Source organism: Melospiza melodia, chromosome 6 (assembly GCF_035770615.1).
Source record: "Melospiza melodia melodia isolate bMelMel2 chromosome 6, bMelMel2.pri, whole genome shotgun sequence".
NCBI classification, from domain to species: Eukaryota; Metazoa; Chordata; class Aves; order Passeriformes; family Passerellidae; genus Melospiza; species Melospiza melodia.
In genome coordinates, this window is record NC_086199.1 from 71,529,289 (window position 1) to 71,556,316 (window position 27,028).

Below are 27,028 nucleotides of genomic sequence, written 5' to 3' on the forward strand. Positions count from 1 at the left end.
CGCGGGATCTCCGCGGGTCTCCGGGCGCCGGCGGAGCGGCCGCGGGGACAGCGCGCGGTTCCGTGAGGGCACAGCGGCAGCGGCGGCCCCGCCCTCGCCCCGCCCCGCGCGCCGCGCATGCGCGGTGCCCTTTGTGTCGGGCGGGCGGGCGGCGCGGGTCAGGCCGGGCCGGGCCGTGCGAGCGCCGCCGCCGCCGCCGGGGCGGGGAGGGGGCACCGCCGGCTCCGCCATGGTGAAGAAGCGGAAAGGCCGTGTCCTTATCGACTCCGACACCGAGGACAGCGGCAGCGAGGAGAACCTGGACCAGGTGCGCGGGCAGGCCCGGCCCGAACGCGGGGCCTGGGATCGCTGGCCCGCGCTCGGCTCGGCGCCGCCATCCCTCCCTCGCTCCCGCCCGGCGGTCCCGCGCCGCTCTCGCCCTCCTCAGCCCGATGGGGCCCCGCGGCCGCCGTGGGCACAGCCCGCGTCCCTCCGGCGGGTCCCCGGCCCGCCCCTGGCAGGAGGCCCGCGCTGGCGGGGGCTCTTTGCGGCGGGCCCGGTGCTCGGCGCCGGCGGGACGGAGGCGCGGTTGATGCTCCGGGGCGATGCTCCGGGCGGTCTGGCCCTGAGCAGGGGGTAGCGAGGCCCGGCTGCCAGCGCTCTTCTCACCTCGAGTAGTGGGGAAAGAGGCCCAAAGGGCTGGGCAACTTTTCCATGCTACTTTGGTACGCCGGGAGAACAGCGTGTCAGGTCCCTGCCCCTGCTCGGGGCAGGCAGGCTCCCGGAGTGTTAATGCGTGTTTAATGCGACCCTCTCAATCTTGGTGACCGCGCTGGAGAGCTCTGTTGGGGGGAAACCAGGCTGTAGATGTAAGAAGGGGTAGTATTTATGTATTGGTCATCAGAGCATCTCCGGCGTTGTAAGTGCCATGTCTGGCGTGAGTTCAAGCGTGTCAGGGTTGCAAAGGGGATGTCTCCCCTTGTGGAGCGGGCTGCTTTCAAAGAGTCACCTTTTGGTGTAGCAGGTATTGATGGTGTGATTCCAGTGGTAAATAAAGACATTATGGGTGAAGTGTGTTGCAGTTTGGATGGCAGTGCTTGCTCCGGGGAGATGTTTGGAAGGTCGAATATGCTGAAGCCGACATGTCTGATGTAATTTATGTGTTGGACCTTCGGAGTTTTTAATACAAAAACTGTTGCTATGTTGCAATAAAAAGCCTTCCCCAATACACAAAAATGCTTTTGCAGACTGGGGCTTCAGAAAAATCAATCAGATACTCTAGTAAAACAAATACACTGCAGCTGATGTGGTTGATCTTGTATACCTCTAAAGTCCTTAGCACTACCAACATCTCGCTGCTAATGTATCAGTCTGATAGTTTTAGAACTTGAAAATGGGAGTTGGACTAACTCTAGCATCAGTCAGACAATTGGAGTGATGGTGGTGGGAGTAACCACGTGGTTCTGCATCTGTTCCATCCCTCACTGGCAGCAGGCATCTGCAGCTGGACCCGAGTAGAAGGTGCTTCCCCCTCCACTGAGAAGCTTGTAGCAGCTGTGACAGCAGGGAGGTGTGTGTGCAAAGATGAAGATCAGGTAGCAGGGAAGCCATGTTTTTGAGATGAGAGAATACTGACTTAAATGTTAAATACTGAGTAGATTAAATGTCTGACAGATTCCCACGGCAGTCTAGGCTTGCTGAATCAAAGGGCTAGCAGCCTTTTAAATATGGTATGTTGGAAAACACAGAACAAGTGTAGAAAGAAAGAAAAAAAAATAATATAACTTTAAAGTGGTGCTTCCCTTCAAGAGCTTCCCAAAGAGAAGCACTGAAGCTTCTTCAGTAGCTTCCAGAGATCCTTTAAATGTACAATTGTGCTATATTGATGTTGCAGGGCTTCTTTAGAGGTTGGTAAAATGCCATTGCTAATGAACTAATAAAAAGTTTCTTTGTTGGTAAGTAGGCAGACCATCAGTTTCTGCAGTGTTTATGTTCTCATTTGAGGTAGTAAATTGTAATCAGTTTGTTGAGATAATCTTCCAGTTGTGAAACTAATGGAAACTAATCCAGCATCAACTTCCCAAGACTGCAGAAGTTGGTGTGGCTGTATTTCTACACACAGCTAAGACTCATCAGCCCCAGAGTAATGTTTCTGAGAATAGATTCTGTGTCCCAGACTGCAAAGACAGTAACACAGCTTCAAGAATGTTTGCTTTGTACTACTGCTTGTGTCACCTCAACAAGTGATGAACAGTAGATGATGAGAGTATTTGAGAGCCCTGTAGTTCTTTGTGTGCGTGTGTGTTGCCTGTGAAAATGCTTCCTTTTGAGCAGAACAGCTCTACTAAGTTTCACAGACTTTGAGCTTGATACCTGCTCTGTGTCTGTCCAAAGCTTTGAGTGCGTTCTGGGGCATGCACCAGCAGTGAAATGGAATGGAACAAACTGACTAAATATTACCAAACATGATGTAAAAGTGATGCCTAAAGCATTTACCCTTTAAAGTGTATAATTGCAGACATCTCTGTTATTTAGGAGAGGAAGCTGCTATCTACTGGTATTTGGCTTTTTAGGGCTGATGCTTCATGGTGTAGTTAGGGTGGTTTTGAATTATTACCCAATCCAAATAAGACAGATCTGGACATGACTCTGAAAGTAACTTGTCTTACATTGTTTATTCCAAGAAAGTAATGATAGTAGTAGTTACCTTGTATAGCTTGTTGTCTTTAAAATCCTTTTGTAGCATCCAGTATTGTGTGTGCACATGTATATTTATGAAACACAGGTAGAGTTGTTCCTTAGTAGGTGGCAATAGCCGTGCTACTGAGATGTGCTCAGATATTGCAGAGAACCTGCAGGTGCACTGACCTGGATTAAAAACTAATAAAACTAATCAAAACCTGGATAAAACTAATCAAAACACTTTGAAATAAACGTGTGTGTTTTTACACCAGGAGCTCCTGTCATTGGCCAAACGGAAACGCAGTGACTCTGAAGAAAAGGAACCACCTGTGAGCAAACCTACAGCATCCTCGGACTCTGAGACATCAGACAGTGATGATGAGGTGACTTTCTCACGTTATCAGTGACATTGCTGTGGGTTATCTGTCAGATTGTACCTAAGCAGTGAAAGTGTATTTATCATGCAGTATATTTAGCCTGCTGACTTCATAAGTCGGGACTGGCTATCAATGATGGAGACTGATGGAGATCCATTAAGGCCAGAGAATTTTTTTATTAAATGAATATGTTTTGAATTCTAGTTGTATACAAAATAGTCTATATATAGAAAAGATGACTGCCACTGTAATCCCAAATTCATATGGTGTGGTGAGCTGCCTGCTTTAAACTAGTGTTTTTCCTGTGTCGTGCTTGCTGTTGAAGTAGCAGTGAAGCTGCTGAAGCTGGACTCTGAATTCAGGGAGTGAGATTTTCACTTTTGAGTGGAGCTTCCTTCCCGAGAGAAGGGTCAAGGCAGATAGTACTATTTTACAGTAGTAAAACTGTTCTACTTAGCTGCTTTTATTCTCCAAGAACTGTGCTGTGAATTAGCTGTCTGGCCATTTGGATATGCAACAGGGTGTGTTTTGATCGACATTTTTGAAGAAAGAGGGAAGAAAGAGTTCAGCATTACTTTGTTCTAAGGTTTCTCAATTTCTTGTGTAACAGTGCTTATACAAGAATAACAGTGCTGGTTCTGTTTCTAGTATTTGTTCTTGGTACTGTAGTCTAGAGCTGGTTAAAAGCCTGTGCATCGAGAAAAGAAATATTAAAAAAAAACTATTAAAACAGGTACTGACAAATGTTATACAAGTATGTGAGTAAAAGCAATTTCTGGAAAGCTTACAAATATTTTTGCACACTTTCTGCAAATTATAGTGCGGTCGTTAATTCCACCTATTCTTAAATATTTGTCAGGGAGATGTTTGGTGTGGGTTTTTGTATTTTTTACCTTCTAAAGTAACAGTACAGATTATCCATTGTGGCAACTTGCAGCCTAACAGGGTAGGCCAGTGATAAACTGTAAAGTATTTATTAGTGTAGCAGAGTTCTTCCAATAACTGTGAAGAATGTGCAGTTTAATTTTCTTTCTGAGGCATTTTTAAAATAAATATGCTTGGAACTCTGTTCCAAATCAATAATTTTCTTAAAAACCTGCTTCTTGTATATCTAATATACGTTTAAGGCATAAAGACAGACAAAATTGTGGACAACCTAGATATATTACGTTTCTTATTGGGGAACTACTCAGTCTGTCATGATGTGTGTTCAGATCTGCTGGCTCACAGTTTATTTATTCTAAGTTATGTGGAGACCAGCTTGTCTGGAAAAAGTAGACTTGGGTGTGGAGAGCATGTGGATGATAAAGCCTTCCATTCTGTGTTTATCTCTGAAAGCTGTCAGAATTTTAACTTGTGTAATAAGTAAGGTCTACCTTCCTCTTCTGTGTAGAATGTGACAGTACCTTTTCACAAATTTGCACAGACCTTGCAGATCAGCAGTGCTACTGTTGCACCCAGCATGTTTGATACTCTTTCTAATCTGTGTATCATTTCAAATTGATACTATGTTCTTTCCGACCTCCATGCAGCAAGAGGAAAAAGATTTAGAGAAGAGGTAATTAGGACACTTGCTTCTATTCCTGTGCCTGAAATATGCATTCTGAACTGCTGCTTGTCACAGCAGGATGAGCGGCTGCCTTACAACAGTTCTGCTTCTGCCAGTCATTCCTTTCCTGGGCTTGACTACATTAGTCCTGCTGAATAACTCACATTTTAATAAGTATTCTTGTGGTTGGTTTGAAGTTTGTTCAACCTTGGGAATTGGAGTAGGTGGGATCCCCTCTTGGAATAGGGGGATCTAAAAGTTGAATTTGTGTTATTTGACTTCCTGCAAGGTGAAGACCTTGAGGCAAAAGCATGGAAATTGTTGCTCTGGACAAATGTGCCTAATCATACCCCTGTGTTTCCACAGAGGCTTTTCAATGTGTGTGTCCTTTGTGATTCCTGGAAAGCACTAAATGTTCAAGGATTGGAACTATGTTGCATGTACAGGAAGGAAGCCTAAATCTATTGCAGAGTGTAATGCAGCATGCTGCTTTCTTTTAGAGGGAGGAAAGTTTGCGGGGCATAGGGGAGAGAGAAACATTTTGGAATTACTGAATAATAGCAGGTACAAATCATGGTGCATCTATACAATAATGCCCAAGGGATGTCACTACATCTTTAATGTTATATTTGTGTGTATCAGTGAGAATGCACCTCTTGCCTAGATACTGAGTTCTGTAACACTTCTGTAACCATTTCTGTGGTCTGAATGAAATTTTCTAGCCACCAGACTGAAAGTGAGTTGCAAGCAATGAAATAGGAGGGATATTCTGAACTGTCTTCTGGTGGGGCTGTGGGGCATTCTTGACTGAATCATTCTAGTCTTTTGTTCAGAGAGCTGATAAATAGCAATGACTGCAGGGCTTTGCAATGAGGAGAGCCACCTTTGCAAAGAGATGTACTAATCTGGACACAGATGGCTCCTTTATCTGGTGTGTGACCATATCTGCTCAAGAGCTCACCATGTCAAACTGGTAGCTTTCTGCATGTAACCAGTTTGGTGCTAGCCAGGTTCCTGCTGGTGCTACCAGAGGTTTGTGTGCTCACAAAGTGTTCTTGTTACTGATTGAGGGCATTAGGTGGATGATGTTCCTCAGTTGCAGTAGGTTAATTCTGGGCTCTTGCTTTTCCTTCTAAGCATCCTTTGCTTACAGTAAGATAATTCATTCTGTTGTGTGAGAAGAGGGGATGACTTCTGCAACAACTTTACTGACATTAGTGTTGATTAGACAGAAAGCCACAGTGCTACAGGAGCTCCTGTTTGTTTCTCTTGAAAAGTACACTCATTCTAATGTCAGGAAGGGTTCAGTTCTGCCTTTCAACACCTACAGGGTCAGGACAGAATATCCTTCCAGAACTAGAAAACTTATATAATGAGTGCTTAGTACTATTCTGGAGTTTAGTGAGGATTATCTGTTTATACCTTTTTTTACAAATGTGCTAATTTGTTAGGGACCTGTATAGCTGAAGATCTTGTCAAGAGCTATGGGACAGAGGAGGAGGTGAGCAGTAGTCATGCAGCTGGTGAGGAGATTGGTTTTAAGTAACAGCCTAGAGGGTTTTATGCCCCTTTGTATCTCCTTACTGCACTTTAAGTTAGAGCATTCCAGCAAAGCATAGATGAACCAAGTACTGCATGTATTCTTTCTGTTTTGGGGATGTCTTTTTGTGGGTTTGTAGAAATTACAGTACTGAATATTGTCTTTTCCTGTATGCTTTTATTTTATAATGCTGCTTAATTAAACCTTCAAAAATGAGTGGGCCCTCCAGTCCTATGAGGCCTTTGCCACACATTTTTTTCAAGCTTAGGACATTTGAAACAGGCCATGCTTTAATCTTCTTATACACAGCTTATAGACTGTGTGCTTTGTAACTTTGACTTTTCCTGGAGACAGTTTCCTTCAGCTATTAGTGGGTGCACTAGTAAAGCTTTTCTCAAGTAAGAAAGGTGGTGGTACTTCCTCCACTCCAAATAAAGTGCAAGTGCAAATCTGAATTGCATAAGCTAATTCTATGAAGGCTGGCATGTCAAAAGGAGTAATGTGAATAAGCTGTGGACAAAATTGCTATAAAATTTAGTCGGTAACGAACTTGTTTAAATTGCAAACTAACATGGGGATAACTTATTGGGATTTGATTTCTGGGAGCTTCTTGGAGTTGTACATGAATGAAAAGGGTAGATCAGGTGTCTGGTGATACTCTGGTCCATGAAGCCTTCTTCAGCCAGTTCCTGGGAAAGCCTCTTCTGTGGCTTCCAAAGGTGTTTTCTTTATTTGCTTATTTCCTTTCCATTTTGGTGTACGTACCTAGAGTTTCCTCTCTGTGTCTAAAATAGTTCTTAAAGTTTTCTGATTGCTAGGCTGTTGTCATCATCAAAGTGTTTGAGGTGTTCAAATGACAGGTGTAGATCCTGAAAGATAGGATAAATAACAGGGGCTTTTTATTTTATTTACTATTGTTTTAAAAGTAGCAGTAGAGAGTATTTTCCTCCTTGAAGCTCTTGGAGTGCTGTCTGTAGAGTTTTCCAAGCTTTGAGAAAGCCTGAAGACAGTAAATTCTGCCTTATTTTCATATCTGTGCTTCCTGCTGTTGAGTTCAGACAGGCTGAAACTGTATTTTCATGGCTTGCCTGGTGGACTGCCTTATTTTTTTCTTGTATGAATGCATGAAAGTTTGTAAGCTGAGCTGATGTTACCTACCTTGGGGCACTTAAATGCAATGACAACAGGACAACTGAAGTTTTATGTGCCCTTGGAAAGGAACACATTGGTAAGGGACCTATTTTACTTTGATGTTGTGGCTTGTCTTTTGCACTTTGCTTATAAAGCCATTGGATGGGGCAGGAGGGAAGGATATGGCAAGACAGGCTGGCAACCTTACTTGTGCATCCTTACTTGTGCTTGATAGGGGGTTGAAAAAAAAGCTGGGAGAACACCTATTTGCAAATTAAAATCTCACTGTGCAATGCATTTAGGTACTGTGTGAATAGAAGGAAACAGCAACTACCTGAGCAGTAGAACAATTCTGCACTCTGAGCTCACTTTCAGGTATAGGGTTTTTTCCTTTTTTTCTCTTTTCTCTGCAATCTCGTTTCATCTCCCTACTGGAAATATGTTCCATGTTTGCTGAGCTGTAAATTGTTTTCTTAAATCACTTTGTGTAGTTGTTTTTTTAGAAGCTGACTTTTAAATCTAGGTAATTTCTAATGTGGTGGGTTGGGGGTTTTTTTTCCCTTAAGTCAATTCTGGTTACTGTGGCTTAATTTGGAGTTCTTAGAATCAAAGAATTATTTAGGTTGACAAGGACCTTTAGGATCATCATGTCCAACTGTTTCGTGGAGGAAATATGCAAGCTATTAGCACTGTGAACCTTGGCAGCTAGAGGGAAATTCAAAAGGCTCTCCTGGCTTGTCCTTGTGAGAGAGCCATACAGCTCTGTTGTTGGGTAGTGCTGAACAATAAGCAGAAGGGCACGGGCACTGCACTTGTGCACGGGTTTATGAACTTGCTGTGTCTGGAGCCACAGAGGGTTCCAGATGGTGGCCGAGGAGGCAGTGCTGAATAGAGGGGCTGTTCCCAGCAGGCTGTACAGCCATGGGAAGCATGAGGGGCATTGACTGGAGATGCCTGACTGCAGGACCTGAAGAAACTGCAGTAGAGGATGCATTTTGGAAAGTGACTGTTGTTTGGAGTTAAAGGAAAAAAGAGCGAAGAAATGTTTCTGACTATAACTGTGTGCCTTTTTACTTGATGTTGCATGTAAACATGTTGTATTTTTGATTTCTGCTGGTGTGCTGGAGCATGAGGAAGGGACTCAAGACTTTGGCTTTCCAATATTTCCTTCCCTCTCCCTCCTAGGCCAGCTTAGCTGTTGTGTCCTCCTCTGTTGCGAGAAGAAGTTCAAATTGGCCACTCCCTCTGAGCAGAGCATATGGATCATTGAGTGTCCAAACAGCAAGTGCAGCAGTGTCCAAATGCACTTTGTGAGCCTAGGAGTCTTGTGCTTGTCCTGGTTTTGAGTGGTCCAAGATTTGTCCCAACTCTTGTCTTGTCTTGTAGTTGTTCTGGGAATAAGCAGGCATTCATGAGAGATTGAGGTAACTGAATAAGCCCAGAAGCAACTGAGTTGGATAAGAGTTTGGCTTTGTGACAGCACTGAAACTGGAGGATGGACATAGAGGTCACTTGAATGAACAAAAGTGAGATGAAGTGTTATCTCCAGGGTGAAATAGAAACCAAAGCACACTTTCCTAGATGAGAGAGCAGATTTTTAATTACCTTGTCCTGTGTTGGTTTGTTCGGGTGGTTTTTGGTTTTGGTGGTGTGGTTTTTTATTTGTGGGGTTTTTTGGTCTTTTTTTTTTTGTTGTCGTTTGTTTGGGATTTTTGTTGGTTGGGTGGGATTTTTTTTTTGTTTGATGTTTCTTTGTGGAGTTTTTTTTTTGGGTTGCTATTTTTTTGTTTTGTTTTGTTTTTCGAAATGTTTGTCACATAGGTTTCTTTTCAGTCCTATCTTCCTGGTCACAGATTTTATCCACAATTCTACTAGTGAGTTAAAAGCTGAAAACAGTGATATGTAACACATGTATGTACAGCTATTAAACATTTTATTCACTGAAGTCCTGCTGGTTTTTATCTGATCTTAGATTCTTTAATCTCAGCATGACCTCTCAAGGTCTTGATATAACTGTGCTGCTTTACTGTGGCTTTCTGTGTGCTGCTTCCTTGCTGTGCAGCATGCTGACATGAGGTATAATTCAGCATTAGAACACTGAAAAGAAGTGGAAGAGCTCTGAGAGGGAGGCACCTCTGCATCACTGCTAAACACTGAGTTTCACTTTTCTTGCTGTTGTGTCCTCTCTGGTATGTCAGTGGTAGGTGAGTGTTTGAGCACATAGCAAAAATGCACTTTTCTGTTCACCTGGGAGATGATTCCTTAATGCTGAGATTTGAGTAGATTTAGACAGAGTGCAAGCTTTTCTTTACTGATTTATATGAGCATAGTAACCAGAAATAATATTAGACAGCAATATTGTAACACTGAGCAAGTAAAACTTTAATGCTGAAGCCAGTAAAAACTTCAGTACAAGCTCAGGCTGGTGTAAAGTCAGAAGCTTTCTGTGCAGTTTTTTCTCAGCTGTCCTACAGGCCATAGCAGACTCTGGGGTACCTGCTTTGGGTATGAATTGCAAGGCTCACCACTGTACTTTTACCTCAGGAAAAAGAACAAAACCAGCTTTGGCCTTGACAGAGACTTCTAAATACTCTGATGGTGCCTAAAGTACATGATGAATCATTTGGTAATATAGAAAGTACAAGGCTGGGTGTGAGTAATCAAAACCTGGCAAATTCCAAAGGTATTTGTTCAGGTATTGTTAGATTAGGTAGTGGTTTATAATTACTTGCTTGAGTTTCATCTAGAGTAATTGAACACCAGGGATCTCTGAGGATGGTGTCTTATCAGACAGAACAATTTATCAAATTTGATGGAGTGATGACTGTTTGCAGAGATAGACTTGATTCATCCCCCAGGATAGAGTGATTGGGTAAGAAGCCTGAAGTTTTTATGTATTTGAGCTCAAATCTAAGGTGGTTTTTTTTCCCACTTAGACTAGTTTTCAGTGCAAGACCTTGCTTATGCACAGTTGTATTTGCTCACTTGCATTATGACTGGTTTTTTAAGACTCCATGTTCAACCAGACGGTGCTTTGCATGAAAGATGAAAATAATATGCAGGTATTTAGAGGATTTGTGTGTGTGTGTGTATATATATATATATATATGTGTATATATATATATGTATGTATATGTATATATAAAGCCTGAGGGTCTCATGCCTGGAGAATTTTTAGAAAGAGGTGGTGAAGTGCAAAAATATTGTAATGCCTTTAAGTAATAGATGGGCAATCTTTATTGCTTCTGTTCCCTTCTGGCTTTACCCAGGTAGTTGGAACAATGTAAAAATTCTATTAAGAAATCATACTGTAAGGTAAATACTAGTTCTTCTGGGACTTTGGGATTTAAAATGGCTATCTGTCTGGTGTATGTCTGGTGGTGTAAGTCCTGTACTTGGAAACGGTGGTCTAAGTTAACTGAAAATATGACATTAAAATAAAATTAAAATTTGGACTTGATACTGTATTTTTTTCTCCTTTTTTTTCCTGACTTCTGTGATTCTGATTTGATTCTTCTTTGTGTACTTAGGGGGTAGTGCCACCACCTGCATCTCTGACTGCACTGTTGGCTTGTTGCATAGAAATACAGACACTGTGTACTTTTGGTAAAACCAAGATTTTGAAGAGGCTGTCACGTATAATTGGTGTCCTTCATGAATGTAAAATCTGCTCCTGGTTAAACTAGTTCTGGAAAAACATCAGTTGCTTTTGTTCAATAGTAAACTGAAGCTAATCTTTACAAACACATTGGACACATTTTTAAAAATTATTTTCTTAGGGAAATATTTTCAATACCTTCTCGCTTGGCAGATATTGCCAACTTTGAAGTCGTCATTATCTTTTAAAAGCAGTCACCTACCAACTGTTAAAACTGTTTTTTTTTTTTCAAAGAAAAATCTTCAACCAACCTCACAGCACTCTACTCCCGAAAACCTTGTAAAAGGCTCTCATTTATGTGATAAGTTTCCTATTGGCTTCTCTTTTTTTCTCTTCTTTACACTTGTATGATTTTTTCTCTGTCAGCTGGGCTATTTCTCAGCTGGTTTTACTCCAGTATTCTGGAGAAGGGAGAAGAGAGTGGTGTTTGTGTCTCACGATCCCTTTCTTGGTTCTTTCCTTGCAGTGGACTGTTGGAGGTTCTAAAAACAAAAAAAAGGGAAAAGCGGGTAAGGCAGAGAAGAAAGGAGCCATGAAGAGACAGATGAACAAAGCTGCCTCTTCCGGCAGCTCGGATAAAGACAGCTCGGCTGAGAGCTCGGCACCTGAAGAGGGTGAGATAACACTTGTGCGTTTGTTTAGAGTGATTCCAAGTGAACTTACCTCTTGTGCACCCTGGAGAGAAATGTTGCATGGTGATATTGAAGACCATCTTCAAAGATTTTTGGTTGTGTAACTTACAGTCAGGGTAACATTTACATTTACTGTGGCTTAAAGTAATTCGGTGTAGCATTACTGTGAGCACTCCATTACAACTACAAGGCAAAGGCTATTTCATCTGAAGAATGAATGACATTTCATTGCTTGACTTTCTCCTGGAAAAGAGGCTTCCTTTCTTCCTTCTAGCATGTCCTATCTATCCATGTGGGAAGCATTTTTGATTCTCATTGACGTACTTTCCCATCCCAAACTTCTTGTGACAACAAAGGGAAAGGTACATAGTGTTCGTGATGCAAATAAGAGTGTCTTTTTTTATGCATTCACTCTGATTTGAATTGGAATTCTTGCACATTTATACTGACATAGAAGAAGAAAAATCATTCTATAACTTTGTCAGAATTTTTTTACATTAATATTGAATACATTTCAATGCTGGGCAAAATTCCTATCTTCTGTTTCTTCATGTCCATGAAGGTTTGCAGGTGCTTACTTGCAATTTCCATTGATGCTAAAAAAGGAAGTTAAAAAAGTATATGAAGGAGCTTACAGTTTTAAGTGTATCAAGCACAGCAGATACAGACAAAGGCGTGGAGTGACTGCACCTGTATATACCAGTGCTTACAAATCAAGGGCTTTCATAGTGTGAGCTTGCAAAGCTGGGAGTTTCCAGAAATGCTAATACCAAAATGGAAGTGAAAGAAGGAATCCTAATGGCCTGCTTTCATAATTCAATCTTATTTAGTCAATTAGGTGAGATAATCAAAGCTCTTGGACTTGGATCATGTTTAAAGGTGGTATTACCCAATATTAGAGGGGAGTCAGCTGTTGCCTAAACCCCTGTGGAGCTGGGAGGGCTTGTTACAGTAACTGGGCATTGCCAACCCGGAGGATATTGGTTTCAACTTTACCTCCTGGTGTAGCAATTCATAGTGTTGCAGTCTTCGCATGACTAATTTTGGTCCTTCAGGTTGCTATAATGAGGTGGTTAATTCTGTGGTGGTTGATCATGGTGTTTGAGGTGTGTGCACACAAATTCATGGCTGTATAAGCAACTTGTCAGGGACATAACCATATGGGCATAGAAGTCTAACTGTAGGACTGCAACACATTACTAAAAGGCCTTTTAAATTTGTTTGTTCTACTAAGAAATTTTAATTATAACCCAGTTTGTATTCAAATGTAGTACCACTCGTTTTAGAATTTTTTTAGCATACATATATTATGATAATTTCAATCTGGCCTTAAATTGCATTATATGTATGTTTTTAGTATAGTGGAAGACAAGTGTAGAATTAATTCATGTTATCTCTTGCTAATATGCTATAATGAAGTGGTTGGGCTTTGCCCCAGCTGAATCTCATTACCTTATATTTTTGATTTAGGAGAAGTCTCTGACTCAGAAAGCAACAGCTCCTCATCTAGCTCAGATTCAGATTCTTCATCTGAAGATGAGGAATTCCATGATGGCTATGGAGAAGACCTGATGGGAGATGAAGAAGACCGAGCTCGACTGGAACAAATGACGGAGAAGGAGAGAGAGCAGGAACTGTTTAACCGGATAGAGAAGAGAGAAGTGCTAAAGAGAAGGTGAATTTTATATCTGTTGGTATTTGGTAGCAAATTCTTAAAGGCTGCATAGGGAGTATGCTGACTGTGCTCTCAGTACTGTTAAGTGAAATAAGCTTGATTGTATATTCTTTGTAACTAAACTGTCCTTGTAGTAGTTAAGAAGCACACAGCAGGAGTTCTGCATATTCTTGTAGGAGACAGTATCTAAAAGTTTCTCAGCTGTTGAATATGCCTGGTTCTATCAGCTACTCTTGTAGTTATGTTACTGCCCCATAGGTTAGATGCCAGACAATCAGAAGGCCTGCTTTTCTCCATCTTTTTTGTATTAACTCTCATGTGTTGATGCTTTGGGAAAAGGCAAACAAAGCATAAGGTGTACATGAGTTTCTGCAACTTTTCAGAAAACCATGGTGAAGCACAGATCAGTGTTAGGATTGCCTGCATATGGGTGTGAAACTGGTTTGGGCCCTAATAGAAGGTAGAGATACTGAAATAATGAGTGGTGTTGGATATGTCCTTTTCATGGAATCTTTAGTACCTTGTGTACTGTTGTTCTGTTTGTGTAGCTGTTTGTCTAGTGTAGCTGTTACACTGTCCAGGCAGCTACTTTATTGTAAAGGTGTTTTACTTCCCATGTGTCTTAATCAAAAGGATTTGGCATGTATGGGACAAAGTTTCTTGAGTTTCTTTCTTCTTTAGTGCCTTCTCTTTTCTCATTTGCTGAGAAATTTCCCTAGAGGACTGACATCTGTTGAGTAAATCATGTCAATACAAGCAACTGCCAAACTGTGTTTGTCCAAGCCATAGCTAGAGCACTGCCTGCCTGCCTTGATTTTAACACCACATTCAGAATCTTATGTGGTCTGCTGCTCTCCTCAAAGGGATCAGAATGATTGTAAGTTTGGATTTAGATCATGTAGAAGGACATCATATTATTCAAACTTTACTCTCTATTTCCTGGTAACTGAATGTCTCTGTTTTAGAATGAATGCTGGAGAATACTTGATACAAACAAGCTAAACAGTCAAAGCTTGAGTTACTGATTTAATCTTAATTGAATTTGTGCTGTCTGTGTAAAGTCTTGGCAGTTAGAACTAAGGGGGTGGTGGGGTAGTCATTTATGATAAATTGAATCTTTCAAAAGCTCTTTGTGTGCACATTATGCTGTGAGTTCATTTGGATTACAGCAGACATTGCATCTGCTATAATGCCTGTGCCTTGTGTGTCCTGCCTCATGTTAAAGGCATAAAGGGCAATGAGCTCATCTGACACTTCAGTTTGTTGTCTACAAAATCCAGGTGTAAAGGACTGAAGAAGAATCGACTGTGTAGTGTGCATGTAGATAACATATTATGAATTTCAGTTTTTGGGAGCTATTTTTTTTCTTGTCTATGTCCATATGCACACTTCACTAAAGCAATGACCAGTCCAGGGTGCAGTGGAGTCTCGTTCTCAGGCCTGTTCTATTGAAATTACTACTCTTCTGAATTCAGTGGCTGAAAATAAGACATCAGGGTGATATATTTCATGAAGGTAGACATGGAAGTGCCTAAATTATTCTGCAGAAACTGAGTCTGATGAGAATTCAGCTGCTGAAGGAGGACTTGAAATGTGGCAGTCATTCTTATACAGACCAGTGCCAGTAAAAAGGTGAAGTTTAAGCATGAAAAAGCTAGCATGATAGTGGCTTTAAAGAAAAAATAATCTTTAGCTGTTTAGGTTCAAATTATGTGAAATAGCCGCATGATTTTAGAGTTTGAGGCAGCATGCAATGATCACTGCAGTGGCAAACAGGAAGATGGAGTAAGGGCATCTTGCTGTGGAATAGTAATTTCTACATGGTCTCATCAACCCTTTAGGTTAGCTTTCTGTAGGACTGCACTTGGTGTGCTCAGCTTTTCTTCACTATGTTTTCTTGGGAAAGGGAGGAGATGGGAATAGGGGACAGGATAACATAAAAGGGAGAAGGAACAAGCAGTTGAAGTGTTACTTGCAGCTTAATAGCAATTGTGATAGCATCTGAGCAATCCTTTGCTCTCTCAGGAAGCTCATTCTTTCATAATTCTTTTTGTTCCAATAACTTCTACTAGATTTGAAATCAAGAAAAAACTAAAAACAGCAAAAAAGAAAGAAAAGAAAGAAAAAAAGAAAAAGCAAGAGGAAGAGCAGGAGAAGAAAAAACTCACACAGATCCAGGAATCCCAGGTAGGAAATGAAACTGTTCTTTGTAATAACCCCTTTCTTCTTGGAGAAAGGGGGGAGGATATTGCCTTTCTACCCCTAATGTTTTCCCTTAATGTCAAACAGTGTAGTAAGTAGATCAGAATTTAGTTAATTTATATGCTCAAGCTATCTTCAGTTTTTCCAGTTCATTTAAGGAAGTTAACATCTTTGGCCTGTTGAGGGGTGCAGTGATACCACTTTAATGAAAAATACAAAGTTGCAGCTATGTCTGCAGTTGCTGTGATTGCCCTCCCACATGAGAAAAGGAAAGCAACCTTTTTCAGTTCCTTTAGCCAAACTTCTGTAGTTCAGTCTGAAACATTCCACACATGCTCTTCTTGAAAAGTTTGAGAGCAGACCAAAAACTGCTCAGCTGTCACATTAATTATATTGTGTGCACATACATACAGAGGCAAAGATGCTTAGTTTCCTCTGGCAGGGATGTCAAGGAAAAGCTTGAATGCCAGGAGGAGCAGAAGTAGTTCTATAGTTTTTCCTACCTCCAGTAAAAAGAGGACAACACTAGTTTTTGAGGCCAGGCCTCTGTAACTGAACTGTGATTTCAAATAGTGAAGATCCTGCCATTAATACAGAGTCAGGGCAGGTAGGCTCCCAGAGTGGGATGAGATTCATCTAGCCTAACTTCAGCCATCTAAGAACCAGTTGATTGTTTACACTTTTTGTTGCCTGTTGTTTTGTGCAATGGAAGAGGGCATCTTCAGCTGACGATTCACTGTGTTATTTTCTAGTGAAACAGATGTTTAACACCTAAAATCTAATTGGGTAAAATGAGTTTTCCCTTAGGCACATGTTGAGTGGAGTGAATCACATTTCCCTACTCCCTCAACTCCATATATGTACATTGTGTATGCTTTAATTGTCCATTATAATACACAAAGTGTACTTGCAAATACGTATATGCATGTGTAAAAGGATCTTATGTGGAGTTCTTTTACAGTGCCTTGCAGAAATTACTTCAACTTAGGTGAAATGACTGTCTTTTATGCTTATTATAAAGGCTGCTTTCTCTATAGAGATAGACCTGTTAGAAATGGAAAACACAAAAAGACGTTAAACATTTAAGGTTTGGATCCATCTTGCAGATTTTACAAGCAACTTTCTTTCTGCTTTAAGTATTTTTTAACATGACGTTTTCCTTTGCTACTAAATGAAAACTAGTGCTTTGAATTGGCCTTGCAGAGGCAGCAAATGAGAAGACTATTCATCCAGTTTTTCCTCATTACATGTTATTTGCTAAATTATTTCTGTTTTATTTCTCTGTCCTTTTGTAACTTAAAGGAGGAATTTTGAGACTAAGACTTGGTGGCAGAAATGTTGAACTGTAAATATGTTCATTAATTTTGATATGAAGCAGAATAAAGAAATATGCTCCAGATTGATTTCTCTCTCTACCTTCTATAAAAAATGAACTGAAAAAAACTGATTTCAAAAAGGAATAAGCTAGTAATTTCTATGTGAAAAAATTTCAAATATGCAAACAAATATTTGTTTTGATGCTTTTCAACTTATGGATTTATGGTGTTGAGGGATTTTCTGTGTATGTTTTTAGGTCATGTCACATAACAAAGAGCGGAGATCAAAGCGGGATGAAAAGCTAGACAAGAAATCTCAGGCAATGGAGGAGCTAAAAGCAGAAAGAGAGAAAAGGAAGAACAGAACAGGTATGAAAGGATGTTGCTCTTGCTACAGTTTTTCAGGCATTATTGCAGCTTTCTGAAAGCACTGCTTCCTCTTTCAAATAAATGCAACAATCCTACAGCTTGGAGTGAATGAATTCCATTCTATGTTTTCCTTGGCCTTTGCCCAACATGACCATCTAGGGTGGTACTTGGCAATTTACCACTGATGGATGGAGTATTCCTTACCCCTGCCCCTCCCTGGAGTGGCCTAACACCAGAACTTTCATCACAGTCCACTGAATGGTTCTTAGTAAGGTTTAGTTAATGTATCTGAATTGGTCACTTGGATTCAGGTTTTTAATCTCTGAATCATTCAAACTCCTGCTTATTGTACTTGTGATACCCTGTCTACATGTGCTTGTTTCTTAACTGGCACATCATCTTGTCCATCTTTCCACTAACTTGATGCAGCCATATTTTTTACTCTACTGGACTTCATTGCAATCCTCTCCAAACATGAGGTTTTTTTATTTTTCCCTGTGAAATAAAAATGAGTTGTCTGATCATAATAGTTTTTTCCTTGTACATCCAGTTGTTACACCCATCTTGAGTTACTATGTGCAGTCAAATTGGGAGACTGAAATTAAGTACAACTGAGGTTTAGAATGATTTTAAATACTTCATGTATATGCAAAGGGAGAAGTCAACGAAGTGCACAGCTTACTAGTGGATTTGAACATTTGCCACCTGTATCTAGTGTAAAATTAATACCTGTCTGCCTCTTGGACTTTTTTTAAAGCAATTAAGGTTCAGCTCGTATAGGGAAGCATTTCATAAAATATTTATAGCTTGCTTTTCCTTGTTTTCTGTCCTTCACCCAGCTGAATTGCTTGCAAAAAAACAGCCATTAAAAACTAGTGAAGTATACTCTGATGATGAAGAGGAGGAGGAGGATGATAAGTCTAGTGAGAAAAGCGATCGCTCATCCAGATCGTCATCCTCTGATGAAGAGGAAGAGTAAGTAGTAAACACTAGGCTATGATTACTTGTAAGTATGTTCAAAAATAGAGATCTACTTTAGGCAGACACGTGCTTTTTCAGAGGATTGTTTGGGGCAATTCAGTGTCTCTAAAGTGTTTTTGCCTCTGGGCAAAATTTCATTGCTCAAATTTGAGTCCTTGGCACTATATCATGGTTCATGGGACTTGTTACCTTGGGTGGGTTTGCAACTTCAGTTCCCTACTGTCAGATTTAGCCCAGATTACACTGTTGTGTACTGATTTGTTTAGTCCTGCAGTTCAGCAGCTGCAGATCTCTGGCATATATCTGGGCAGATACATGTGCTGGCTTATCTTAAAGCATTTGTCTGTAAACTGCCTCGGTGTGTGTCTTTCTGCTTTCTGGTAGCAGAGGCAGTATTTAATAAGTCTAGGATTTCACCTTAAGCCTTTCTCATGAATGCTAAATTCACACATCCACAGTCAACTAGTGCACGATGAATCATTCCTTTTACTGGTAATTTAAATTATGTAAGGTGCTCATGCTGCACCTTACTCAGGGCCCTCTTTTTGGGCTTCAATTATGTCTCTGCTTTTTTCTTTATTCTCTCTCACCTTTCCCAAATCAGGAAAGAAGAAATCCCTCCAAAGTCGCAGCCAGTGTCCCTGCCTGAAGAGCTGAACCGAGTGCGGTTGTCGCGGCACAAGCTGGAGCGCTGGTGTCACATGCCCTTCTTTGCCAAGACCGTCACCGGCTGCTTCGTCCGCATTGGCATCGGCAATCACAACAGCAAACCTGTTTATCGGGTGGGTTTAGTGCTGAGGGATTTAGTTCTTGGTTGTGTGCTGCAGTAAAATATTTGCAGCTTATCAGGTCTCAGGTACCAGGGACTGTTTGACTGATAAAAAAAGATTGCTTAGAACCAGAAAATGTAATTGCTGGCAAAGAGGTGGAGGAGACTGGTTTAAGAATAAATAAATCTGTGTGACCACCCAGGGGAGGAGATAAATTTAGTGAGAGAGACAGAGCACTAAAAAAGCCTGATCTTCCAGTTTTGGTTCATGCTGTCTCATCATTTGTATTGCAAACTAGAGTTTCAGACTCTGCTTAGACCAAGTAAGGATGAGTAAGATTCATTCTTTATTTCTAGGACTATTCTGAAGTTATTGTGTGGTCTTGACTATTTTTTTACAAAGTTTCTAGTATACCCCTGTGCCTTCAGAAGAGACTGCATTGAGAACACAGTTTTGTTTTTCTGTTTCATTGTTGTAATCATAGGATACAATAATAGTCTCTCAAATTGCCTTAAGAAGGCCCCAGAAGGGTTGTGTTTAGTATCTGAGCAGCAGTAGTGTATTTCGTTTGAAACATATGTTAACCCAAACCAACGTTATTTGAGAAGGAAATAGGAAAGGTAGGAGAGAGTACACTATTTGGGCAGGAAGGCAGAGCTGAGAAGATACAAAAACTGCATCAGGCATTCAGATGGTATAATTTACTAACTCAAAAATTATGTATGAAGCAACTCATTCAGTACCTGATAACATATACTGAAGTGTCTTGCTTTCCTTGATCTGGTTAGAGTTGTTAGCTAGATTAAGGGTTTTTATTTCTAATGAAAAAGTTTGAATATGCCTGATACATTCCAGAAACATGAAAAAAACAACCCTAAACCTCTCTTGCATCCTTCTTCTCATATATTATACTCTGTGATACAGGTTGCTGAAATAACAGGGGTGGTAGAGACTGCAAAGGTTTACCAGCTTGGTGGCACACGGACAAACAAAGGCCTACAGTTGCGGTAAGATACTAAAGGAATCCTCTTTAGTTCATGAATCAGTGTCCTTTTCATAGCAAATAATGGTCTGTGGGATTTGGAGGTGAGAACTGAAAAGTAGACTGAGCCTTGTCACGCTACTTAATGCTAGAATGTTTGGTTTGGGTTTATTTGGGTTTTTTTCCTCCTTGTGCATAGTGGAAATGAAAAAATACCCCAAACATTTCATGCAGGATGTTATGATTATGTTGATGTGTGGCTGTTTATTTTTGGACTTCTTTAATCAGATTACACGTATAGATCCAGTGTCACCACTTTACACCATCATAAGGGGATGTTTTGCATTTTATCGTTGCAGGCATGGCAATGATTCACGTGTGTTTCGCTTGGAGTTTGTCTCAAATCAGGAATTTACTGAAAGTGAATTTATGAAGTGGAAGGAAGCAGTAAGTTTGCTAGACTTCCGTTTCTTCTTAGCAGCCTTCTGCCAAATATACTTTAAGTAGAAAGTAACTCTGTCTTGTGTTTAGATGTTCTCTGCTGGGATGCAGCTACCCACACTTGATGAGATAAACAAGAAGGAAGTGTCCATCAAAGAAGCCCTCAACTACAAGTTTAATGATCAGGACATTGAAGAGGTAAATGGTGCACTGTAGTGAAGCTATGTCAGTGCTTAAAAGTGACAGGAATTCATGCAGTAGCAGTTACAAAGCCAAATCATCATGGTATTTGCATTCCAAGAAGGAAGTAAAAGTCTCAAAGGAAGTTTCATAACTGAATAGAGTAGCTAGGTGATCCTGCTGTTGTTTTGTGTTCACTCCTGCTTTTCTTTATCATTTGTGCCCTCTTATCTCCTCTTGAACTTGTGTTGCGTATCTCTGAACTCCTGAGTATGGCAACTTAGTTCTCAAGTTGTGAAAAACTTGACAGCATCATGGTAGTTGCATTTATCACAAGTTTTGCAGTTTTGTACTTGCTTCGTACTGACCAAAGGTGATTAGCATCAGGCTTTTGTAGGTAGTAAGGAGAATGGAGCTGTAACTCATTACCAAGGGCACAAACTAAAAAACAGAACTATCAGAGCATACATCAAATTCAGTAGCAATAAATAAATTTCTTAGGTGACACTCATCTGTTGGTTCTAATGTCCAAGTACTGAAGTAGAGATTTCATATTTGCATATTCATGTTGTTTCCTCTGCATCTTACAGATTGTGAAGGAGAAGGAAAGGTTCAGAAAAGCACCTCCAAATTATGCCATGAAGAAAACTCAACTATTAAAGGAGAAGGTGAGAGATGAGATGATGCCTGCAAGCTTAATGCAGTCTTTGATGTCAAAGAACTGGAGCTCATCTGGATTGGCAGAAGTCAGCAGTAGGCTCAACTTTAACTGTGTAGCTGGAAAGGGGTTCTCAAGGTTCATTGCTGGGATCAGAATACTCAGAATCCAGTCAGCTGTTTCACCCCTTTTTTTTAGGGGCAGTTTAAACAAAACAATTTAAGCTGTCTCTTCTTGTGTTCGTTAAACAAGGTCTTATCTGCATCAGAAACTTTTTATTTTTCTTCATTTTTTTCTTTTTTGTGGTTTTTTTGGTCCATTTAGCTGTTTGTTTTTTTTTTTTTTTTTTTTTTTTTTGAGTACTTGTTGATTTTGTTTTTAGAGTACTTCGTAATAATGTTTGGAAGTTGATTTCCTCTTCTTATTTTAAGACAGGAAAAACAGAAGTTGTGTTACATTTTTTACTCAGGACTAACTGAATTGTCACTATATGCCTGGTAATTTCTATTGATAAAAAAGAAGGGGCTGAAAGGTTTATTTGCCATGAACTATTTTTACCTGTAGTCTTCCTGGAACAAGTAGACCTAACAGTGCATAAAAGCCAAAGCCAAGAAGTGAAGAAAAGGAGCAGTCTTAAGTATCTCTGAAGATGGGACTGCACAAATAGAGCCAAAATTTGTTTGTCTTACTCGAGACATGAAAGCTTCATATACAGTAAAATCCAAGAGTTCGTATTAATGTACCTTTCTTGGTTCCTTGGTTTAACTGTATTTTTTCCTGTGGTCGCTATTTTACTATACACGAACATGTAAATGATGAGGTTCCCGTCACAAGGAGTGCAGTTGCTTTTTGTTGTCACCAGGTGGCGCAATAAGCTGTTGTCGTGCCTCAGGGGAATCCCCGCTCCCTGAAGTAAATGGCAACTGGGAATTGTGGAAATAATTATTTTCCTGATCTGCTAAATGGGGATGTTAAATTTTAATAAAACTTGTAATTTAAGTCATCTCACTGACCTGTCCTCCCCATGCTAGGACTGGTGTTCCTACATCCTCCTTAGTGTAAGTGTTTTGAGAGTTCTTCAGAATAAGAAATCCAGTTTTGCCCTGAGCTGTAAGGAAAGTGTAGCTCTTTGTTGTACTCTTACCATGCAGGGAAAAACATTCATGACTGAAGTAGGGTTGGCTCACTGATTCACGGATATATCTCTTGTCTCTCTGAGTAATTCTGGGTAGAGAGCAGTTCCTAATGAGTTCCTTTTTGGTTGAAGGCTATGGCTGAGGATTTGGGGGACCAAGATAAGGCCAAGCAGATTCAAGATCAGCTTAATGAACTTGAAGAGAGAGCAGAGGCCCTGGATCGTCAGCGAACAAAAAATATTTCTGCAATCAGGTAAGAAGCAGATACTGGGAATTTTCTTTCTTAAATAGTATCAAACAATATGTAAAAAAGACAAACTAACGCATTAACAAATTAACTGCAGGATTTTGTTTCTTTTTTCCTGTACAGTGCGTTAATGTGTATTGTAATGGCTCTGTTAGTGCTTGTCTATCTTCACTTTCTTGTATCTGTCATGCTGTTAAAACTGTCAAAAATGTAAACTCTCTTCTATATACCCCAGGGGGCAGTTGCATTGCAATAAGAGTAAATTGTGGTCAGGATGAAGCTGCAAGAATGCTTTCAGCTGTTTTGCTGTGTAGGGACTGATAAATGACAGTCACTTTCTTTTTCTTTCCCCCACCCTCCTTTTTTTTCCATTCTGCAGTTACATCAACCAGAGAAACAGAGAGTGGAATATTGTCGAGTCTGAGAAGGCTCTTGTGGTAAATAGTGCTGAATTAATACTTTTCTACAAGTAGAGATTAAATGATGCAGAGGGATAATTGCATGGCAAAGTCGCTAATTTTTTAAAATCTGTAAAATCTTTCATAGAGGCAAATGATATGATTTGAAAGTACATTGCTTTATCCTTTTCCTCAATTCAGTTATCAGCAGATTAGTCACTATAAGAGTGACTTAATGCTTGTTGTATGGGAAAGAAAATGTCTCCTCATAAAGGACACTTCAAATAAGAGAAGGGTGAAGGAGGTATTAGTTTCTTTGTAGTTACATTTTTATTAAGGAAGAGTTAAGCTTGTTAACAAATGCTTAAGCATTAACCTTCCTGAGAGTTGTGTGTGTATTTTCTGTTGTTGCATGCAATAAGGACACTTTTTCCTGTGAAGCACAGGACAGTGGGTGCATTAAAAATCTTTCTAATCTGTAATGTTGCTGGTTTTTCTCTGATCTCAGTATTGAATATAGCAAATGAGTAATTGCATGGATGGGGGGCTGTGGGAGGATTTAAAAGAGAACAAGTAGCAAACTCTGCAAAACCATGTGCTGTTTCTTCTCCAGGCTGAAAGTCACAGCATGAAGAACCAACAAATGGACCCCTTTACTAGGCGGCAGTGCAAGCCCACAATAGTGTCTAATGTGAGTGTAAGACTTAAGTTCAGTTGAGGCAATTTGTTGAAAAACAGAAACCAATGCCATCCAGAATGTAGGAACAAAAATTCCCAACTGTGCCATATGCTATTAACACCCTAAATGGCAGTGTGAGATACAGCTGAGTGAGATCCTGGTCCCTCTTCTCTTTTAATGCAAAGTGTGAAGGACATAAGTGATGTGGGTATGTACTGCAAAAGCAACCATGATTGAGACTTCTGTCATGAGTTCATGACAGAATTATTCAGATTTAGTTAGCTCTGAGAATACAGTTTGCTTTAGGTGTGAGTTTCACTTTTAATTAGCTGAAAGTTTCTTGAAAGATCAGTTTAGGGTGAGAGGAGAACAAGCATTTGGGCCTGTGATGGATGAAGTAGTTCGACAGAAACCTCCCTTGTGATACTGTGGCAAAACCTTCTCCTGCAATTCCTCTGTGTATAACTGATGAGTAGCAAGGTGATCACCTCCTCCTTCTAAGTAATCTGGCCTTGTTGAGGTCTGTTCTGGAAGAGTATGTGGTTCTGGTGTAGGTACCTAAAAAACCAACTGCTCAGGTCAGCTTTCATCAGTCTCCACAAACCAGCAAGGAAATAAAAGAGAAATTATGTTGCAGGGCTTGAATGAAATATTTCTGAAATACTTCTTTAATAGAAAAGAATTGTAACTGAGTAGCTTTATTATGCTAGAGAACTATTAGGTAAAGACAGTAGTCTTCTATAGATTGCTTGTCAGTGTTTTAGGCAGAACCATAAGCTGAAAGCAAATACATACTTAGTAGCATCAAGAATAGTCACAGAAACAAACTGTATAATCAGGGAATGTATTTCTGGTTTCTTTCTGAAGATGATTTTTAGTTTGTTATTGTCAGATAATGCCAGGATGATTTCAGTAGCCTTCTGGGATTCTGAAAGTTGGGTGAACGCATATAGAGTCTCTTATGGTTTTAGATTCATGGATATGAAAACTGTTTTACCAAAATGTAGTTCTAGCTTTTGCAAATTTAAATGCATGAATTTTTAATTTTTATTCTTGCCTAATATTTCACCTTTGCAGTCCAGAGATCCTGCTGTCCAAGCTGCCATCCTTGCCCAGCTAAATGCAAAATATGGATCTGGTGTGTTACCAGATGCTCCAAAGGACATAAATAAGGTGAGTTTCCATTTTGGTCTCCATTATGTTCCTCACACTTTCACCCTTTTGCTCTGTGAAGCTTATGAGTAACAGAGATGCATGCTTCAATTCTAGAACATAAATGATCCTGCAGAGCTTTATCATAAAAAGCAACAGTTTGTTGGTTACTTGAAAAAGGAAATTTAAGTTGCTCTAGCCGTATGAAAGCTACACTAAGTGTGTTTATGACAGAAGAGAGGAAAAAATATTTTTATCTCTGTTTTTGTGGCCAGATAAGGTTTGGAGACTTACCTGTAGTTTTCATTTCAGGGTCAAGGAAAAGATAAAGATGTGAACTCTAAATCAGCTAGTGACCTCTCAGAAGATCTTTTCAAAGTGCATGACTTTGATGTAAAGATTGATCTTCAGGTTCCCAGTTCAGGTAGGTGTTCCATCTGAGTTTGGGGATGTGATCGTCCAGCCCATTTTGATAGAACTTACTTCTTCCAGAATAATTCTTTCAAGGATTTGGTGGGCTTTTGGAAATGGGAGTAAGGACTCTGTTTACCATCTTGGCAAGTATCTTGAACTGAGGAGGGTGGGGATGTGTGATAGTGACATCCATTTCTTTCATTACCTGAAGGATTAGATCTGCAGTTTCTTGGAGGACAATAATTTAGGAAGTACTGTAAGAATGCACAAAGACAAGAAGCAAGAGCAGGAGAAGTTGTTTTTCAAAACAAGGTCAGCTCTGGATGTAAGACTAGAGAATGAGGCAGGAGTTCAAGAACAAGAGACTTTGTGTAACAGCTAGTGAGAGTTAGGAACTTGAGTTAGCAAGCAGATAAGGGTTAGGCACTGAAGGACACTGAAGAGAGAAGGATGAGGAGACAGAACACCATTTTGACATTTTATGCAGTATTTTTATCCTTGCTTAGCAGAAGAATCTGGAGACTGATGAAAATGTGTGTTGTAGACATAGATAGAATGTTTGACTTTTTCTGCTTACTATCTGTCTCTGGATTAATATACAGAGTCAAAATTGCATGTGCTGCATCTCTGAGTATAAGCTCCCCAATACTGTCTGTATTATTAACTGAAGATATGTACTACAGAAGCCAAGCATGATTTTGTGGTGAAGTTGTCAGCAAAAACAAGTAAAAATTTTGCCTGTGGTTTTGTCCTTACTCTTTTCTTGTCCCCAACAGAATCTAAGGCACTGGCCATCACCTCCAAGGCTCCTCCAGCAAAAGACGGTGCCCCTCGGCGATCATTGAATTTGGAGGACTACAAAAAGAGACGGGGGCTTATTTGAGCATGCCCACTCTGCTGCTTCTGATCCTGCATGCTCCATGATGATGTCCTACTTTTTCTTCCTCCCTTTTCAGTTCTCCCTTCTGGGTTGGAGCAGCAATGGAGCTGGGAAGAGACTCTTTAAAACTGCCAGTCATCTGTAACATAAACCATTCAACTATTTACTGTAAAGACCTCCCTTCTTGCCCTTTCCTCTGCTCCCCTCACAAATGTGGATCTGTGCTATTTGGGGTTTTCCCATTTCTTTTAGTTTGAGTTTTGTTTTTATTTTGTTGATGCAGCTCGTTGGTCCACTCTGTGTTCAGTATTAGCCTGAGGTCTGGATTTCCATAGGAATCTCTTGGCAGTCGCAGAATCAGCACTTGGTGATCTCCCCTTACATACCACCACAGGCACAGTGAATAAACATTGGCGCAAGACCTTTGTGGCTGGAAGGTCATCTGCACTTTCTCCCTCTTCTTCCTCCTTCATCCTAGCTTTGGAGAAGGGAATCTTCAAAAACTGGCCTAGGTTCAAAGTGTAAATTTTTTTGGGAGGGTTGTGTGACTTTTTTTCAGGTGTTTTTTATCATTTTTAAGCTGCAGTACTATTTGTATCCGTCTGTCACAGTTCTTTACGGCTGTTTGAATTTCTACCAGCTGTATTTGAGCATCTGAAATTGCAAGAAAGAAACTCATTAAATGTGATTCTTCTTACTAAAACGGCTTGGCTGATATAGCTATTTAACTTCATGTTCTCTTTTTTAATTACACTTAACCGATGAGAAAGAGGTACACAGCTCTTAATGTGGGACTTGTCATCTATAACACATCCAGACTCTACAGCTGTAACTGGGTGAAGTAGCTTTTTATGGGGTGATCCTGGGGAGCTCATTTGGTTGGGCTTTAGTTTCTTCTCCAAGCCTTCAATATTACATATTTGTTAAGTTTTCATGTCGTCACTGGACTCCAGCTTACTTTGTTTCTTGCTATCTGAACCATTTAAATGGGGCTTCTATC

The 27,028-nt window shown here is 40.3% G+C and overlaps 1 protein-coding gene across 1 annotated transcript; it reads left to right on the forward strand.

Annotated features, from left to right (window-relative positions):
* The first annotated feature begins 117 nt into the window (after window positions 1-117).
* Window positions 118-26,731, forward strand: RTF1 (RTF1 homolog, Paf1/RNA polymerase II complex component). Its single transcript, XM_063159047.1, is given in 19 exon segments — window positions 118-140; window positions 142-307; window positions 2,934-3,044; window positions 11,383-11,530; window positions 13,019-13,223; window positions 15,296-15,410; window positions 16,999-17,110; window positions 17,950-18,085; window positions 18,696-18,873; window positions 19,786-19,868; window positions 20,203-20,290; window positions 20,375-20,482; window positions 21,055-21,132; window positions 22,390-22,511; window positions 22,885-22,942; window positions 23,517-23,594; window positions 24,660-24,755; window positions 25,047-25,158; window positions 25,925-26,731. Coding segments are annotated over 19 exon segments (2,124 nt in total). The 3' UTR covers window positions 26,032-26,731.
* Window positions 26,732-27,028: the final 297 nt, after the last annotated feature.